At 38.9% G+C, this 15,796-nt stretch overlaps 1 protein-coding gene across 2 annotated transcripts; it reads right to left on the bottom strand.

The window, feature by feature from the left end:
• Nucleotides 1–3,529: 3,529 nt before the first annotated feature.
• LOC149844241 (F-box/LRR-repeat protein 3-like) lies at nucleotides 3,530–7,589 on the bottom strand. Of its 2 annotated transcripts, none has more exons than XM_090000435.1 (6): nucleotides 6,126–7,589; nucleotides 5,906–6,031; nucleotides 5,603–5,707; nucleotides 4,455–4,981; nucleotides 4,063–4,357; nucleotides 3,530–3,888 (listed from the first exon to the last, which is right to left on the bottom strand). In XM_090000435.1, exons 1-6 carry the CDS (start codon nucleotides 6,744–6,746, stop codon nucleotides 3,628–3,630), a joined length of 1,935 nt encoding a protein of 644 aa, XP_089856561.1. In that variant the 5' UTR covers nucleotides 6,747–7,589; the 3' UTR covers nucleotides 3,530–3,627. The 2 variants fall into 2 exon arrangements, with proteins under 2 accessions (XP_089856561.1, XP_089856562.1); XM_090000436.1 differs by having other exon boundaries at nucleotides 3,530–3,835; nucleotides 6,126–7,585.
• Between the last annotated feature and the right edge of the window lie 8,207 nt (nucleotides 7,590–15,796).

Here is a 15,796-nt window from a genome sequence, read left to right as displayed (position 1 = left end):
TGTTGTTCAAGCATTCCTTCATAACAAAGTTGAAGAAAGAGATGACAAAATACCCTAGGATGGTGGATGCCCATATACACAAGTAGAATCATTAAAACTGTGAATCCCAGTCACCAACTCAAGTAGAGCATTGGCCTTGCAGAAACATAAAGTTGAAAAGGATGTCATTGCCATGAAGTACTTGGCCATATGAACTTAATCATAGAAACTGAAGATGCCTTAGGCAGGACTACGGATCGCAGTGGACCGGGGGAAAATGGGGCCCCGCCCCGTTTGGACCGGGGATGAAGGTTAAAATTCATCTCCGTGCGAGGATGGACTTACGCTTTTCCCCGCCACGCCCCGTCCCTATCCCGATCCCCCCCTTGCCCCATCCCCAATCCTTCTAAGGGATAACAATAGCCCAAGGGAAAACGGGGTCCCACCCCGCCTTGCCCCCGTTTGGACCAGGGATGGAGGACATGAAATGGGGATGGAGGCAGGGTGAAGGTTCAAATCCATCCCCATTCGGATTTTGAGACAGGGCGGGAGTGGAGACCTTGTCCCCCGCCCCCACCCCCGCCCCCGCTCCGGTCCGTTGCCATCCCTAGGCAGGAGTGCTAATTGGAGAGAAATGTAGAAATAACGAACTCAAATAATTGGTAGGAAATCCATGGCAACAAAAACCCTCATAAGAATTGTACTAAAACAAAGCTCAGGCAGAAGTGACACTTCATCGGGTTGTTTTCGAGGGAAAAATGAGAACTTGTAAGCACTAAAATCCTCAAAAAAGAATACACATTCATATATTGCCCATGGTAGAATGACTACAATCCATTTTCATCCCCAAATTTAACTGTTGAGGTATTTCTCATGGCTACAACAATCCCCTTTCATCCTCGAATTCAACTGTTGAGGCAAAATCATCACCTTTGTTGGGTTTTAATGAAAATTTTGCATCACTTCTTATCACGATGCAATTTCGTACTCTCATTGCTGATGTCATATGAAGTACACCAACCCACTTTGCGTGCCTGAAATCTATGGTAACTGCAAAACTGAAAGTTTGGTCCTTTTTGTGACAAACTTTCCCTTTTAACTCTGATTGCAACAAAATTGTGAGTCTATTGTCCATGCTAGAATAACTACAACAATCCACTTTCATCTTCAGATTCAACTGTTTAAACAACATCATCATGGTCGGGTTTTGATGAAATTTTGCTCCACTTTCGATCATGATGAAATTTTATATTCTCGATGCTGATGTTGTATGTAGTTGATTGACACATTTCAGGCTCCAAATACTGGTCAAAACTGCAAAACCTGAAGTTTTATATGTTGTGATGAACTTTCATTTTTCACTCTAATTGCAAAGAAATTATGCATGTTTGTTGTCCATGGTAGAGTCACTGCAACAATCCATTTTTACTCTCAAATTCAATTGTCACCTGAGTTGGGTTTTGACAAAAATTTCACCACTTCCGATCGCAATGAAATTTTTTATTCTTCTTGTTGTTGTCATATGGAGTACATTTACCCATTTCAGGCTAAAAAAACTGATCAAGATTGGAAAATCTTGAGTTCTACCTGGTGGGTCTGATAAGGTTTACCATTTGCTAAGTATGATAGTTGATTTGTAGCCAATCTCATTTGTGCTTGATTCCATATTTTTGCCAAAAAAAAGAAAAGAAAAGAAAACTCAAATGAGGAAAGAAATTCTTAATATAAGTTGGGTTGGCCAAGGTTATAGCTCTACATAAAAAGGAATTGGGAAAAAAGACTCATAAAACCTCTTTCATGTAGTTGTGATAAGGTTTGATGATGAAAATAATCAAAACTTAAATTTTAATTTCTCTTATGATGAGAAATGAGATTCATATTTTAATTGTATTTGGGAACGGGAAGGTCAGGTTAGAGACCCTCAATAAGCCACATTTCTATTGCTAGTGATGGTAGCAGTATAAAATGCAAAATATAGACTTCACATTGCAAGTTAGAAATTTCTTGCATCTTTTAACAATGATTATGTAAACTGTTCGGATTGGGAACGTGACCAATACCATATTCAACTAATCGGTTGATGACTAAATTGATTCAAATTCAGATGGTGAGATGTGCATACTAGATCTGCTTTTTTATGTGTAAATGGATTCGGATATCGATCAAATTTAGAAAAACAAAGCCATATCCACATCCAATTATAATTGAATATAATTTTGGCTTACAAAATGCAAGTTAACCAAATCCAAATCAAATTCGGTTGGATATCAGACATCTGATTCATTGACATCCTGATGTAAATCGAAAGGGCTCGATTTATGAGAAAATCTACCAATTACGATTATCTCTATAGTATATCTAGAAAAAGCTTAAAAATAGAAAATAATTAAAAGTAATAAAATAACTGAAAACTTAACAAAGAAGTAATTGAGATTCTCATATCAGCTCTAAACTCCTCTTCTACACAGCTTCCTCATTTATAAATAGATGAAATTTTCTATTTTTTAATTCAAGTAGACTTCCTGATATGATAATCCTCTAAAGGATGAAACGTATCCTTCTGAATATTAGATACAATACATAATTCAATATCTTAAGTTCATATGACAACAACAACAAGAAGCTGATCAAATTTGTTGCCCATGATAGAGTCACTACAACAATCCATTTTTCTCCTCAAATTCAATTGTCACCTGAGTTGGGTTTTGACGAAAATTTCACCACTTCCGATAGCAATGAAATTTTTTATGCTTATTGTTGTTGTCATATGGAGTACATTTACCCATTTCAGGCTCAAAAAACTGATCAAGATTGGAAAATCTTAAGTTCTATCGTGTTGTGATGAACTTTCTCTTTAGCTCCAATTGCAAAGAAATTATGGTTGTTTATTGCTCATGGTAGAATGATTACAACAATCCACTAATATCCTCAAATTCCAACTGTTGAGGCAAAATTGTCACCTTGATTGGGATGCAAGGACCCCATGTAATGATTTGGGCTGTCACGGAATGCAAAAAGTGAAAAACATGGTGGTCCAAAACATGCATGGTAAATGAGCTGAACGAACTGAACAGAGTGTTGAAGCTTTCGCTCATTTATTGTGTCGAGACAGCTGAGTTTGAACTCATAAAAAGCCTAAAAGTTGAAAACAATAGACTTTGGACCTTATACCTGCTAAGCCAACTCAAACTAGATCATTTACAAAATAAATAATTGTTTCAATCTTGTAAGCAATAGAACTTATTGCTTACAGGTCAAATATTTCAACCATCTTCATTTTATAATAACATTGATTGTTCATACTCGAGCTTGTCGAGCCTAATTCACGGCTCTTTACGAGCCGAGCCATGAGTGGCTCATCTCGTTTCCCAGCCTTATTCGGTGTAAAACACACATGCCTTCTTTTACATGCTTACTATTAAAGAAGCAAGCTTGTAAGCATATCTGGCAAATACCCGACGAAGATGGATAGCACTGTAGAAACTACGAAGGATAAGTCACATATACCCCACTAAAATGACAGAGTGACCAAAATACATGCAGTCCCAAGTTTTTCGAAAAAATAGAACTTTAACCATTTTAGAGTACACATGGTTCTTATTATTACGTGTGACAAAAAGATGCAACAACAGAGAAGGGACTATCCTATTACAATACAAGAGGCTTATTCACCCAGCGAATTCTGCAGCCCTGGGAATGAAGCATGTGGATGAGATCAACAGGTAGCAGGTACTTCAAAGCTTCCAACAACTTAATCTTCTTCACACTGTCAGAGGCTTTCAATACAAGTTTAAACCCATCCAGCGACACATGGGTCAGGTGCACCATCTTCACATCTTGTAAGCATTTGAGCTTCCTAAAGAGTGTATACAGCCCTCGATCAGATATTCGACAGTACGATATATTTATCTGAATAAATACAGAGAAACAGGTAGAATTCAGGTAAGGTGAAAACTGAAAAGCATTACTGACAAGTACAATGTTCTTGCAGATTCACTGTTCTAGTGCTGTCTAAGGTGATAAAGTATTTATAAACTTGTTTATTGTCAACTTAATAGATAAGGAAAGAGATATCAAACAGACCTGCCTCAGGTTTAGAGAGCACTGAGCTAAGGCCCAGATGCCCAAATCGTTGATGGCATAGCATCGCTTGATATCCAACTGCTCCAGACTAGTGCACCCATGCGCCATTGCAGCCATACCCAAGCATGTCACCTTTGTCAGTCCCCTCATTTCAAGCTCCCAGAGTTGTTCTAGATTGCCAATATATTTCATTCCCATGTCTGTAATCTCTGTGCAGTAGCAGATGTTGATCCTCTTGAGTTTCCTCAAGCCAGTTGCCAATGCCGCTAAACCATCATCACCAATTCCCACACACCTGACAAAAAATGCAAAGATAACAACCATGAGGTTTCTGATATCCACAATGAGTGGAGGTCGCATAATTGTGTAGTGGATATCCTATTCAAATTTACCTATAAAGATCGAGTTCTCGCAGCTCCTTGCAGTTTGAACCAATATAGGTGATCCCTTTATTGGAAATATTGATGCAGAGCCCCAGTTTTAGAATCTGTAGTTCTGTGCATTTAGAAGTATGCATGAGCCCTGCATCATCTACGTTACAGTCGGTGAGGTCAAGTTCATGGAGTAAGGAGCACTCTGTTCCAATTCTCTCTAGACCCTTCTCTGTGAACAAACTGCAGGACTCCATCTTAAGGCACTTTAGGTGTTTACAGGAAGAGGCAATGGCAACAAGAGCAGCATCCGTGAGTTGGTGGCAGCAAGTGATGTCCAGCACTCTCAATTCCTTACAGTTTTTAGCAAGACTAGTAATTCCTTCATCTGTTACACCAGAGCATTTGCTCAACCCTATCTCATTGAGACCCCGACAGTTCCTGCTTACGATTTCGAGTGTTGCTGGGAATAGCTCACAGGCATCCAATCTAATTGTCATCAGATTCTTGAGGTAGCTTATCTTTCCCAACAATGAAACTGTGAACTCCTGCATCATTGATTAGTTAAGACATTTCAGTGTTTGTTTTCTTTAGGATGCTTCAAACAACCATTAAAAAACACAAATAAGTATACATTGAGCATATATTTAATTGTCCACTGAAGAGATACGTTGAGACTAAACCACCATATTGGGGTTATATGGCCCATGGATGATTAGGACATCCACAATCAGCTGATGTCTCAACTACATGGTGGCGGTGTCCAGTAAAATTTTAGTACATATAGCTCAACCAAAGACGCCCTACCAATCCATTAGTTAACAAAAAGCTGCGAGCCCATTTTAGCTAAGCAGATTCCAGAATCAAAATATTGTATTCACAAGTAGCACCCACTTTCAACTAGTTACGAGGAAAAAGCAGTTCTTAGGCAACATCCAAGGATGCCCTTTCTTTGGTTCCTCGAGTATGGATTCCATGAAATGTGATTTCCCAAGCAAATAACAGAACAGAATTATGGAATACATGAAATGTGATTTCCCGAGCTATACAAATATAAACTTAAATTTGTTACCAGTGCTGATTGCAAGGTTAATCAAACAGATTATTTATACAGTAATTAAGAAAAAATAGCCAAGATAAAAAGCCTTAATCTTGTTGTAAGTCCTTACAGTAAGGCAGTATGCAGCACCAAGTTCCTGCAATTTCTCGTTCCCTTTCAGCAAAGAAATCACGCCTGAAGAACTGATGTTTACGCACCTTGACACATCAATCTTCTGAAATTAGCCAAGAAGAAAAGAGTGAATAAATCAAGCATATAGTTGTCCACACTTCCATTTCTAAATAAAGAAACACCATGAAGTTCCAAATTTCAAACTAGTAGAGACCATAAAGTCACAAACAACAGTACCATCCGCCAAAATGCATGGGAAAAACATAAAACTGATCATTTTTCTTTTTGGTGGTTGATTTACCTGAAGAGAAGAACTTCGATTCTTGAGGCATTCTAGGCCATCATCATCCACCATCATGCAACCTACCATGGTTAACACCTCCAATTTCTTCATACAAGCGATAGAACGAATACCTTTCTTCGTCACCTTCATAAGACCAAAAGATCAATCTTTTTGTATCTCGTTTCTCAAACCAATTGATGAATAACATTGCTAGAAGGAAACTGAAAGGGGCACCTACCGAAAGATAGGAAACGTCGAGAACTCTGAGATCTTGGCATTTGGTGGCGACGAGTTCAATACCCAGATCAGTGATCTCCATACACCACTTGAGATTCAGCGAGCGTAATTTACTGCACCCAACTGCAATCCTCACCAATCCGATATCGGTAATATTCAGACATTTCACCAATGTCACGCTCCTAAGATTGGGTGCGAGTGACAAGGCAGCTGCCTCCATATCGCCCAACCTGCAGCAGTAAGAGAGATCGATCCCTTCCAAATTCGGGCATCTCTTCACAAGAACCTCCAGCCCTCTGTGATCGATTGTGGTCACCCTGCTCAGATTAATAAATCTCAGGCGATCGCTGCACACACACGAGAGGATCTCGTTCGTTAGCCGTGGACAGACGGAGAGATCCAGATGTTCCAAACCAGAGTAGATCTTGACAGTTCTGGGTAATATCTCCGGCCGCAAGATCCTGATGGTCTTTCTCGATATGGTTTCGATCTTGAGAAACTCCTTGCAGACCACTCTCCATGACTTCCGGTCTTCGAATTTCTCGAGGACTTTGAGGAGAAGGTCGTCCCACAAGACCGAGAGAATGGTGGGTGGCTGAGAAAACTCTAATCTCTTGGTCATCGAAATCAAGATGGTATAAAAAAACAGGCCGAATCTTCAGAGTCAGAGAGAGCCGGTTTCTGAGATTGGCAAGACAAACCAGATCGAGATATTCTAGAGAGAGAAAAACTGGCTCTTTGTCAAGGCCAAAACCTAACCAGGACACTAGGAAGCGATTGTTTCATCAGGTGGGTACCGATGAAAACGAGCAAAAACCCCATTTTGAGGAGTTTTAGAAACAGAAAGCGGTTCTTCAGATTGATGTTGAGCAAAAACAAAAAACCAAACTGGGTTTTCTCTCTCTCTCTCGAGAGAGAGAAACTCGTTCTTATCAAATGGGTGCTAAAGAAACAATAACAGTCCTTTCTTTGAGAGAGACAGATTTCAGATAGGTAGGACAGGAAAAGAAAAGAAATCCAGGACATGAAATCAGAGAGAGCAAATCAAGAGGAAAACAGTACTCTTCAGGTGGGCACGAACAAAAAGAAGGGGAAAGGCAAACCGTCCGGGCCGCTGCGGTTAGAGGCATCAACCAACGATGCCCTCTCTTCTCTGATCAACCTCTCGACGATGACTTTCATTCTTGGCTCTCTCTCTCTCTCCTCTTCTCACACTGAGAACCTCTAATCCGGCACGATAGTACCAGAAACCACAACCAAAACCATCGAAACGAAACAAAGCAGAAAGGGAGAAACAAACAAAAAATATATATATATAAATGATTCCGGAAACCAGGCTCGACCTTCTCGGAAAACTACCTTCACCGGTTCTCCCTCCCTCTCTGTACCCCTTTCTCTCTCTAGAAGACCACTCGACAGTGAGGTGAGAGGTGGGGGGGGAGAGAGGTCGTGGTCCTTTTCTTTCGGTCGCCACCCGTAAAATGACTATAATGGTTAACGAGGAAGCAAGGAAATGGTAAAGCACGGATGTACTATCCTTGGTGGCTTCCGTTGTTACTTCGATATCAGAAAAAAAAAAAGGAAAAAAAAAACTGTGGGGCCCACTACGCCTCTTCCTTCCGTTCTTTATTTCGACATTTATCTCTCTCTCTCTCTCTCTCTCTCTATATATATATATATATATATATATAAAAAGCTTTGTCACTTTCCCTCTCTAAGGCTACACGTATGCAAACGTACTCCACAAGTACAGGCCGTCCACAAGCTGTCCCGCACCAAAGAAAAAACTGTGATCCGTACGCCCCCACAACCGCCTCCATCCTCCAGCTGCGCGGCGCGGAGCCGGCTCACAAGCCGAGCTCACAAGCCGAGCTCAGTCGAGACCCCGGCGTGGTTGGTCCATAGTCAGGTTGGACTATGGTTCCTATTCGCATCTGTCTTTCTCTTACACACCTGACCCCTCTTTTTTCCAAAGTTTGCTGCTTAAACCAATGTTGTCAGTATCGGTGCGAATTGACCGATTCTTATCGTGTCGGCAGAAAATTGACACATACTAACCTGAATTGGTTATTTTTAATAAATATAAAAATACTTAAAATTTAATTTTTATTATTATTTTAATGTTTTTAACATGTGTCACATTTTGATTGACATGAATTATTTTTTAATTAATTTTTAGCCTATTCAAAACGATTCACTTGAGAATCGGTATCGGCCAATTCACCTGAATCGTTGGCCAAACTTCTAGGAAAGCAAACTTCCCTATCTATCTAGAAGCTTCCAATAACTACATTCCCCTGCAATGATAAAAGTTAAGAAGGAAAAATAGTGTCAGCCAATTTTCTCACGATCGTTTTTTTTTATTTTATTCTTTTGACAAAACATCAGCATAAATAAATCAAAAACAAAATTATGTAAAATTATATATATATATATATATATATATATATATATATATTCTTTCTCGAGATATAACCACTATAAATGCAAATATCATAAAGATTTTCATTAAAAAGATAAAATAACAAAATTTTGAAACTATCAAAATATTTTGGCTATCAAAATATTACATTGTTTTTTCACAATATTTGCAAAATATCACCAATATTTGCAACTACGTTCTCCCATGTTTTTTTTTTTTGTAAAAAATGAACTCATTTTCAGTCAACACTCGTTCATACTCGCACCCTCCTGGAAAGAAAGTATGCATGATTTGTTTCAAGGGCATGACTTTCATAAAAAAGGCACTTCCATCACCAATAAGTACCTACTCTTTTTTTTTATAGGCAAGCTGGGGTTAGGCAGACCGCACCAGTTACACAACATATCATTTAGGTTTTGAACTTGCAACGTCCTGGTGACTTGTACTAACAGCGCCTACCAAACAAGCGGAGCCCCCTGTTGATAATAATTGCCCACTCTTGAAACAAATGAGGCCCCAAAGAGCTTTGCATAAAAATACAGAATCAAATTGATCAATGGCATCTTTCAAATATTTTTTTTTTACAGAGAAAACTAGCTAGAGAGCTGAACTTGTAAAACGCTTGGTGAGATTAGCAATCTCACCCATAGTTTACAACTACAAAACCCACCGGTCTGTGGGTTTGGGCCCGGCCCATTTACTAACGGGTTCGGGTTTGAAGAGAAACTCATGGCTCAGCCCATTGGCCCAATGGGCCAATGCAAAATGGGTCAGATCTTGCTCAGCCCAACCCAAACTCATTTATTTTCATGATACCACAAGAAAACCTAATTCTTAATTAGTACAACTAATTAGGTAAATAGTAATAATTAACAAATAACCATGTAATAGTTAATTTTAAAATTTTTACATTATAATTTTTTTTAATAAATAATTCAAGCCCATCGGCCCCCGTACCTAATGGGCCGGGCCTAAAATCATGGCCCAAACCCGGCCCATTGCTGGTTGGGTCGGTTTAGACCATCGGCAGGGGAGTAGCTAGGATTCATGTGAGGGAGGAGCAAACAGGGGTGTAGCAAAAAAAAATGGTGTGATAGTCTGGGTTCAGGGGCAGCGCCTCCGATTTTTTTTTTTGAGATAAAATAAAAAATAGCTACAATTATTAATAAAAATCTATTTCATATGGACAAATCAAACTATTTGTTGCAGTTAGGGTTGGGCTACAAAAATGAATAAAAATCTATTTCATAAAATACAACCCCCCCCAGCTCCGCCCTTGCCCATCGGCCGCCGGGCCCATTGCTCACCCCTAAACAAGGGTAATCAACAGTGTTGTGAGAGGCGTACGCCTCACAGGCGAGGCGCAGGCTCAAGGTACTGAGGCGCACCCTTAGTACCTGAAGCGTTCTGGAATTGCTTTGAATACATAATTATCTAAAATAATTTCAAATATAACACTGTTTGGATTGCCCTCACTATGATTTCAGCTAAATGTTTGATGCAAGTTTCAATAGCATTAATAGCTTCCGATTAATTGCGTGGTGGTAAACCACTAAAAATCTTGCATTAGTATAACTAACTTAAATTTACATATACCTCTATATAAGTAAGAGATGTGCCCAAAAGTGCATTGCTGAAAAACTATAGTTTCATGATAGTTCTAGGCATTTGATATGTCCAAGAAAAAAATATTTATATGCATCACTAAATTTTTTTTTGTTTAGGCCGTTTTTTATGGAAACAAATTCAAGGTTATAATTTAAAAAAATTGGGAGCTATTTATTTTTCAAGTCCTTCAAAAACCTTATATTTACTAAATCAACCATCAAACAAACTCATATATGTATATAACAAACTCATATATGTATATTTATATTAAAAAACCATTTACCAATGCTATTTTATTAATATTATATATTTTATTATTTTGATCATGAAGCTTACGCTTCATAACATGCTCAACGCTTCGCTTGGCCTCATCGCATTTAACAACTTGGTAATCAGGTGCTTAAAGCACAACCCCAGGTGATTTGCACCCGATCCTCTCTCGTATAATTTAGTTGGGTACACTCAACTTTTAATGATATGGAGAATTGCCAACCACCAACTTTTAAGTACTCTAAAAAAGAAAGACCAACTTTTAAGAGAATCCGTCATACCAAATTTCATGCGTTATGCGTGGAGCATGAGCATCACCCTCATCATGGTTTGTTTTAAAATTACAACTGACGCCATCCATTCTAATGAATCATGCACACTGTTTTGGGTAGGAATGGCAGTGGACCTGGAGAAAACGGGGCTCTGCCCGACCTCACCATGTTTGGAACGGAGATGAAAGACATGAAACAGAGATGGAGGTGGGGATGGAGGCAGGAATGGACTTACACTTTTCTTGCACCACCCCGTTTTGGTCTCCAATCCTTGCCTTGTCCCTCCTTGTCCCGTCCCCACTCCTTCTTTAAGGATGGTGTTGGCCGGAAGAGAAACGAAGCCCAGCACCGCCTCACCCTATTTAAATCAAAGATGGAAGACATGAAATGGAGATGGAGGTTAAAATCAAAACCCGTGCAAGAATAGAGGAGGAGATAGAGGGTAGGATTTTTTGACGTGGTCAGGGTGGAGACCTTGTCCCTCGCCCCCGCCCAAGTCCACTGCCATCCCTAGTTTTGGGTAAACTTTACGCAACGTTATATTAAATCATAAGGTCACAATGTGATAAATATTTGGTACTAATTAAGGTATGAAAATATTGAGTAGAAATGCTCACAAGGGCTTCACTCATCTGGTGAATATCACCAAGTTAACTAGATGTCACAAGTTTGAAACCTTTAAGTCACATCCCTTGCCAAGAGGTGAAATTTGGGTGTACTCCGAGATGGGGGGAGATCTCAAGGGTTTTACCAATCGACCAGCCAACGTGCGGTGGGTGATGGTTTTTCCTTGGATTATTGAAACAAAAGAATCGAGTAGAAATCTCATATATATATATATATAGAGAGAGAGATTTGAACCTCACCGAGGACATGACATTGGATAAAAATGATGGGAGGAGAAAGATTCATGTGGAGGACCCAAAATGATTTTTTTTGGGTTCATATCGCGGACCCCAATTGTTTGGGATGAAGGAGTTGTTGTTGTTATATATATATATATATATATATTTTTGAAAAAGAGAGACTAATGGGTACTTGCTAAATGAAATATGCTATATGAAGGACGGTAAATGAGTTTTTTATTTTTAAATTCTGACCGTACAGATGTGATCTATGTATTTGATTTTTTAAGAATCAGCTCTTTTAAGTATTCAAGGTGGGTTTTTATAACGTTCTAAAAAAACAACAGTCCAAAATCTTTATAAATCGTGGAGAGTCAGAAGTACAAAAATGATAAAAAAACTAAAAATATTATGGTTTTTTTATTAAAGTGTTCCTTACCCACTAGGGCAGCAAACATTAACCCTAAAATAGATTTTGAATCATATGATTGTGGTAAGTAAGCAGGTTTTGTAAGAAATCTATATATCAATGGCCCACAACGTACCAAAACTTGTGACTCAAAATCATATTATTACATTGAAAAAGTATTATTTAAGATCTGATCCTTAGTGAAAAACTATGCACCTATGATTTCATTTCTTAAAAAAAAAAAAAAAAACTAGAACTTATGATTTCAGCTCAATGACTGTGCCTTCATTATTACCAAATTTTTACCCTGGCATTACATATGAGAGAGAGGGGGGTAATAAATAACATCAAATCTTTGATAGTGCTGTTATCTTTTGAGCCTTAAAATATTTTCTCCAAATTTCCATCGACAAGAAGGTGCTATCGATAACCAAAGAGGGGCGGAAAATAGCTACTGGCAAGTGATTTTGACTAAGGAGTATGGACCCAATTACAAGGACGACAATGACATGATAAAATATTTAACAATTAATAAAATGCCTAGTGAATATCTGATAAAAATAGAACAATTCCAAGTAGTATTCGGTACAAGTACGGGTGTCAATGTGTCTGGTTTACCCGGACCCGACCCGGACCATATGATATGACGGCTCAGTACCACAATCAATCTCCTAAAAAAAAATTTTAGCCGAAGCATTTACACAATGAGGATTAATTTCTTTTCCACGAAGGATGGAGACCTGATTCCGCTGGACTATACCTGTCAATCTATGGTTGCTTCTCCAATAGCCTAAAATCATAGTGCATCCCTCACTCCTAACAAGTCACCTTGCTTCGGATTAGTGTGCAAGGGGCTAACGGCTACAAGCCCTTCCACTACACCTAGGGTGTCAACAGGTCAGGTTTGGTTTGGACCCCGGTGAAACCAGACCCGGTTTCGGTCTCGATTTTTTTAGTATGGTATCAGGTCTGGACTGAGTCTAATCGGACCCACCATAAGAGAAACCATACCCAGACCCAATAATAACTATATTAACCAGACCTGGGCTATACTTGGTAAAATAACATTTTGTGTCATTCTTACAATGAAAAACTGTGGGTTTTAATCAGAACACGGGTCGAGCGTGGGTCTGGTATAAATGTCACAAAGTATACTCAGATCCATATGTTAATCGGATCTTCGGGAACTCGGGTCATAATCTGATCTTATTTATCACCATATCCGAACCCTATAGGGTTTTTGTTAACCCCTTGGGGCCCAACGAGGTTTAATTTAACAACAATATCTACAAGGTCAAATGAAGCCTTCTTTTTTATTTTTATTTTTAAGCAACATAAAAGTATTTCAATAAGCTAAAGCTAGCCGCTTTCAACGCTTCTCAAGCCCGAGCCGTTCACACGCTGGCTCGGCTCGCCTTCGATACGGCCATCGCTGCTAGTGCTAGGCCCTTAACCGTGGTTAGTTGATTAACTGAAGGTTGGGTCCGTCCTCGGCCGTTCATCCGCCTAACTGTCCTCTTGCGTCCGTACGAGAAAGTGGGGCCCAGTCCGGTTGGCGCGTAGTGGGCAAAGGAAGCGATTAGGGAGGCTGCATGTGCGCGGTGGGACCTCTTTTCTCGTCCTTAGGTACGGGCGGTACTCGGGGACGGACTCTTCTGGCGTAGGCTGGACGTCTGACGGAAGCAACAAAGACACCCCCACCGTTCGGATCTCGACACGTGGCGGTTCTGCCCAATCAGGTCGGAGTGCTCATTTCATCCGACGGTTTAGATTTGTCTGAGATTGATGGGTCTTTGTGGGTGATGACAGGTGACTGATTTGGATCGAGTTAGACCCAGATCCAATTGCCCATTGTTGATCTACATTCTAGGGCACCATGAGATTAAAAGTGGATAATGTTGTTTTCTATGCTTAATGTTTTTTTATTTTGGGTGACCAAAAAACTGAAAATCAGGTTTGTGTCACCCAAACAACCTTTTAAGGCTGGTTTTTGGCAAAACCAAGTTAACAAAAAAACCTGATTTTAAGCAAAAAATGGATTTCTCAAACCTAGGTTTTGCCCCCTTGTCATCCAAACAAAGCCATAGGTGACTTCCTGATATGATAATCCTCTAAAAGATGAAACGTATCTTAATATCATAAAATCTAAATATTAGATAGAATACATAATTCAATATCTATTACAAATGATCTAAATATAAAAGATTCAAATGATAAAAAGTCTAAAATATAAATTTGATCCAAATGAATCATTATGAACCTGAGTCTTCTGCTCCTCTCCTGCATCACATCCCTAACAATGAAGAGGAAGATTTAAGCACTCAAGGGCCAAGGTTGGTCTCTCTACTAAAAAACATGTGTTTAATCAATTACTTGGTGTGGAACTCTATTGGGGCAAGGGGTAAGCTCATAGACTATTATGCTGTCAGGATAGTGATCGTAAGTACCGTCGGTGTCGGCGAAACTAGCGGCAGGTGATTTTTTCGTGTAAATAATAATAATAATAATAAACCCCTTGGGACGGGGCATGTTCTATGCCAAAAAACAATTAAGGGTGGGGACCTGATTCCTTTATTTAATGACTCATAGTGCATTTCATTTTGATGTAACATGGCTTTCTGTCGCAGACACTGTGATGTCGAGCCATCATCCACTCACTCATCTGCCATGAGTTTGATCATTTCATTTAAAAACTTCAAATATAGTCTTGTTAAAGCCAAGTTGGCTTTTATTTTTATTTTATGTGTTAGTTTAATGTGAACCACCAACTTTTAAGTATTTTATATAAAAAAAGACACTTTTAAGAGAATCTATCGTATGAGCATCACCCTCATCATGCTTTGTTTTAAAATTACAACTGACGTCATCCATTCTAATGAGTCATGCACACTGTTCTGTTTTGGGTAAACTTTATGTATTAAATCATAAGGTCACAATGCGGTAAATATTTGGTACTAATGAAGGTATGAAAATATTGAGTAGAAATGCCTACAAGGGGCTTCACTCATCTGGTAGGATGGACTCATGAATGTCACGCAAGTTAACTGGATGTCATAAGTTCGAAACCCATAAGTGACATCCATTGCCAGGAGGTTGAATCTGGGTGTACTCCTCGATGGGAGGGAGACCTCAAGGGCCAGCCAATGTGCAGTCGGTGATGGGCTTTTTTCCTTGGTTTATCCAAACAAAAAAAAATCAAGTAGAAATCTCAATGCCATTAATTACATCATGGTCAGTATAGAAATGCATTCATTTCTACTTTCATTTTCTTCCAGAGGTCCACAAGATCAAAAAATGAAAACTCCCAACGTCACAAATAATAAAAAAGAAGTGCATGCACCACCAGCTATACAACCATACCATTGGGATTTGAACTTGCAACTTCACAACACAAGGTGACAACCATACCATTGGGGTTTGAACTTGCAGCGTCCCATCACAAGGTTGCGTGCACTAACTGCTCCAACCAGACAAGGGGAGCTCCCTTTGGCGACAAGATGGGTGGCTCGTATCGACAAAAATTAAAATTGGCAAAATCTGGGCATGCAAAAAACTCAGCAGATTTTGAATTTTTTCATATATAATTCTTGCATTTTTTCGGCAAAATCTCGGGAATAAAAATAAATTAAAAATATAAAAAAATACTTTTTTTATAAAAAAATATAAATAAAACAAATTTAAAAATAAAAATCTTGGGGGTTTTCATGATAAATATCTTTTAAAAATATGAATATCATGATATTTGTCACGGTTTGAAAATCTCGAAAGAAATTATCGTTTTAAACTTTCAGGCAATTTCTCACTATATATCGGCAATTTTTTATATAAATCTTGTGATATTTGTCA

Source organism: Nuphar pumila, chromosome 3 (genome assembly GCF_984573655.1).
Source record: "Nuphar pumila chromosome 3, dmNupPumi1.hap1.1, whole genome shotgun sequence".
Taxonomy (NCBI): domain Eukaryota; kingdom Viridiplantae; phylum Streptophyta; class Magnoliopsida; order Nymphaeales; family Nymphaeaceae; genus Nuphar; species Nuphar pumila.
This window is presented reverse-complemented; position numbering and strand designations above follow the sequence as displayed.

Coding starts and splice junctions, on each gene's coding strand:
- LOC149844241 (XM_090000435.1), bottom strand. CDS start 6,746: ATGACCAAGAGATTAGAGTTTTCTCAGCCACCCACCATTCTCTCGGTC. Junction 5,708..5,905: donor ATCGAAGTTCTTCTCTTCAG/GTAAATCAACCA, acceptor GGCTAATTTCAG/AAGATTGATGTGTCAAGGTG. Junction 3,889..4,062: donor GCTCTCTAAACCTGAGGCAG/GTCTGTTTGATA, acceptor GTATTTATTCAG/ATAAATATATCGTACTGTCG.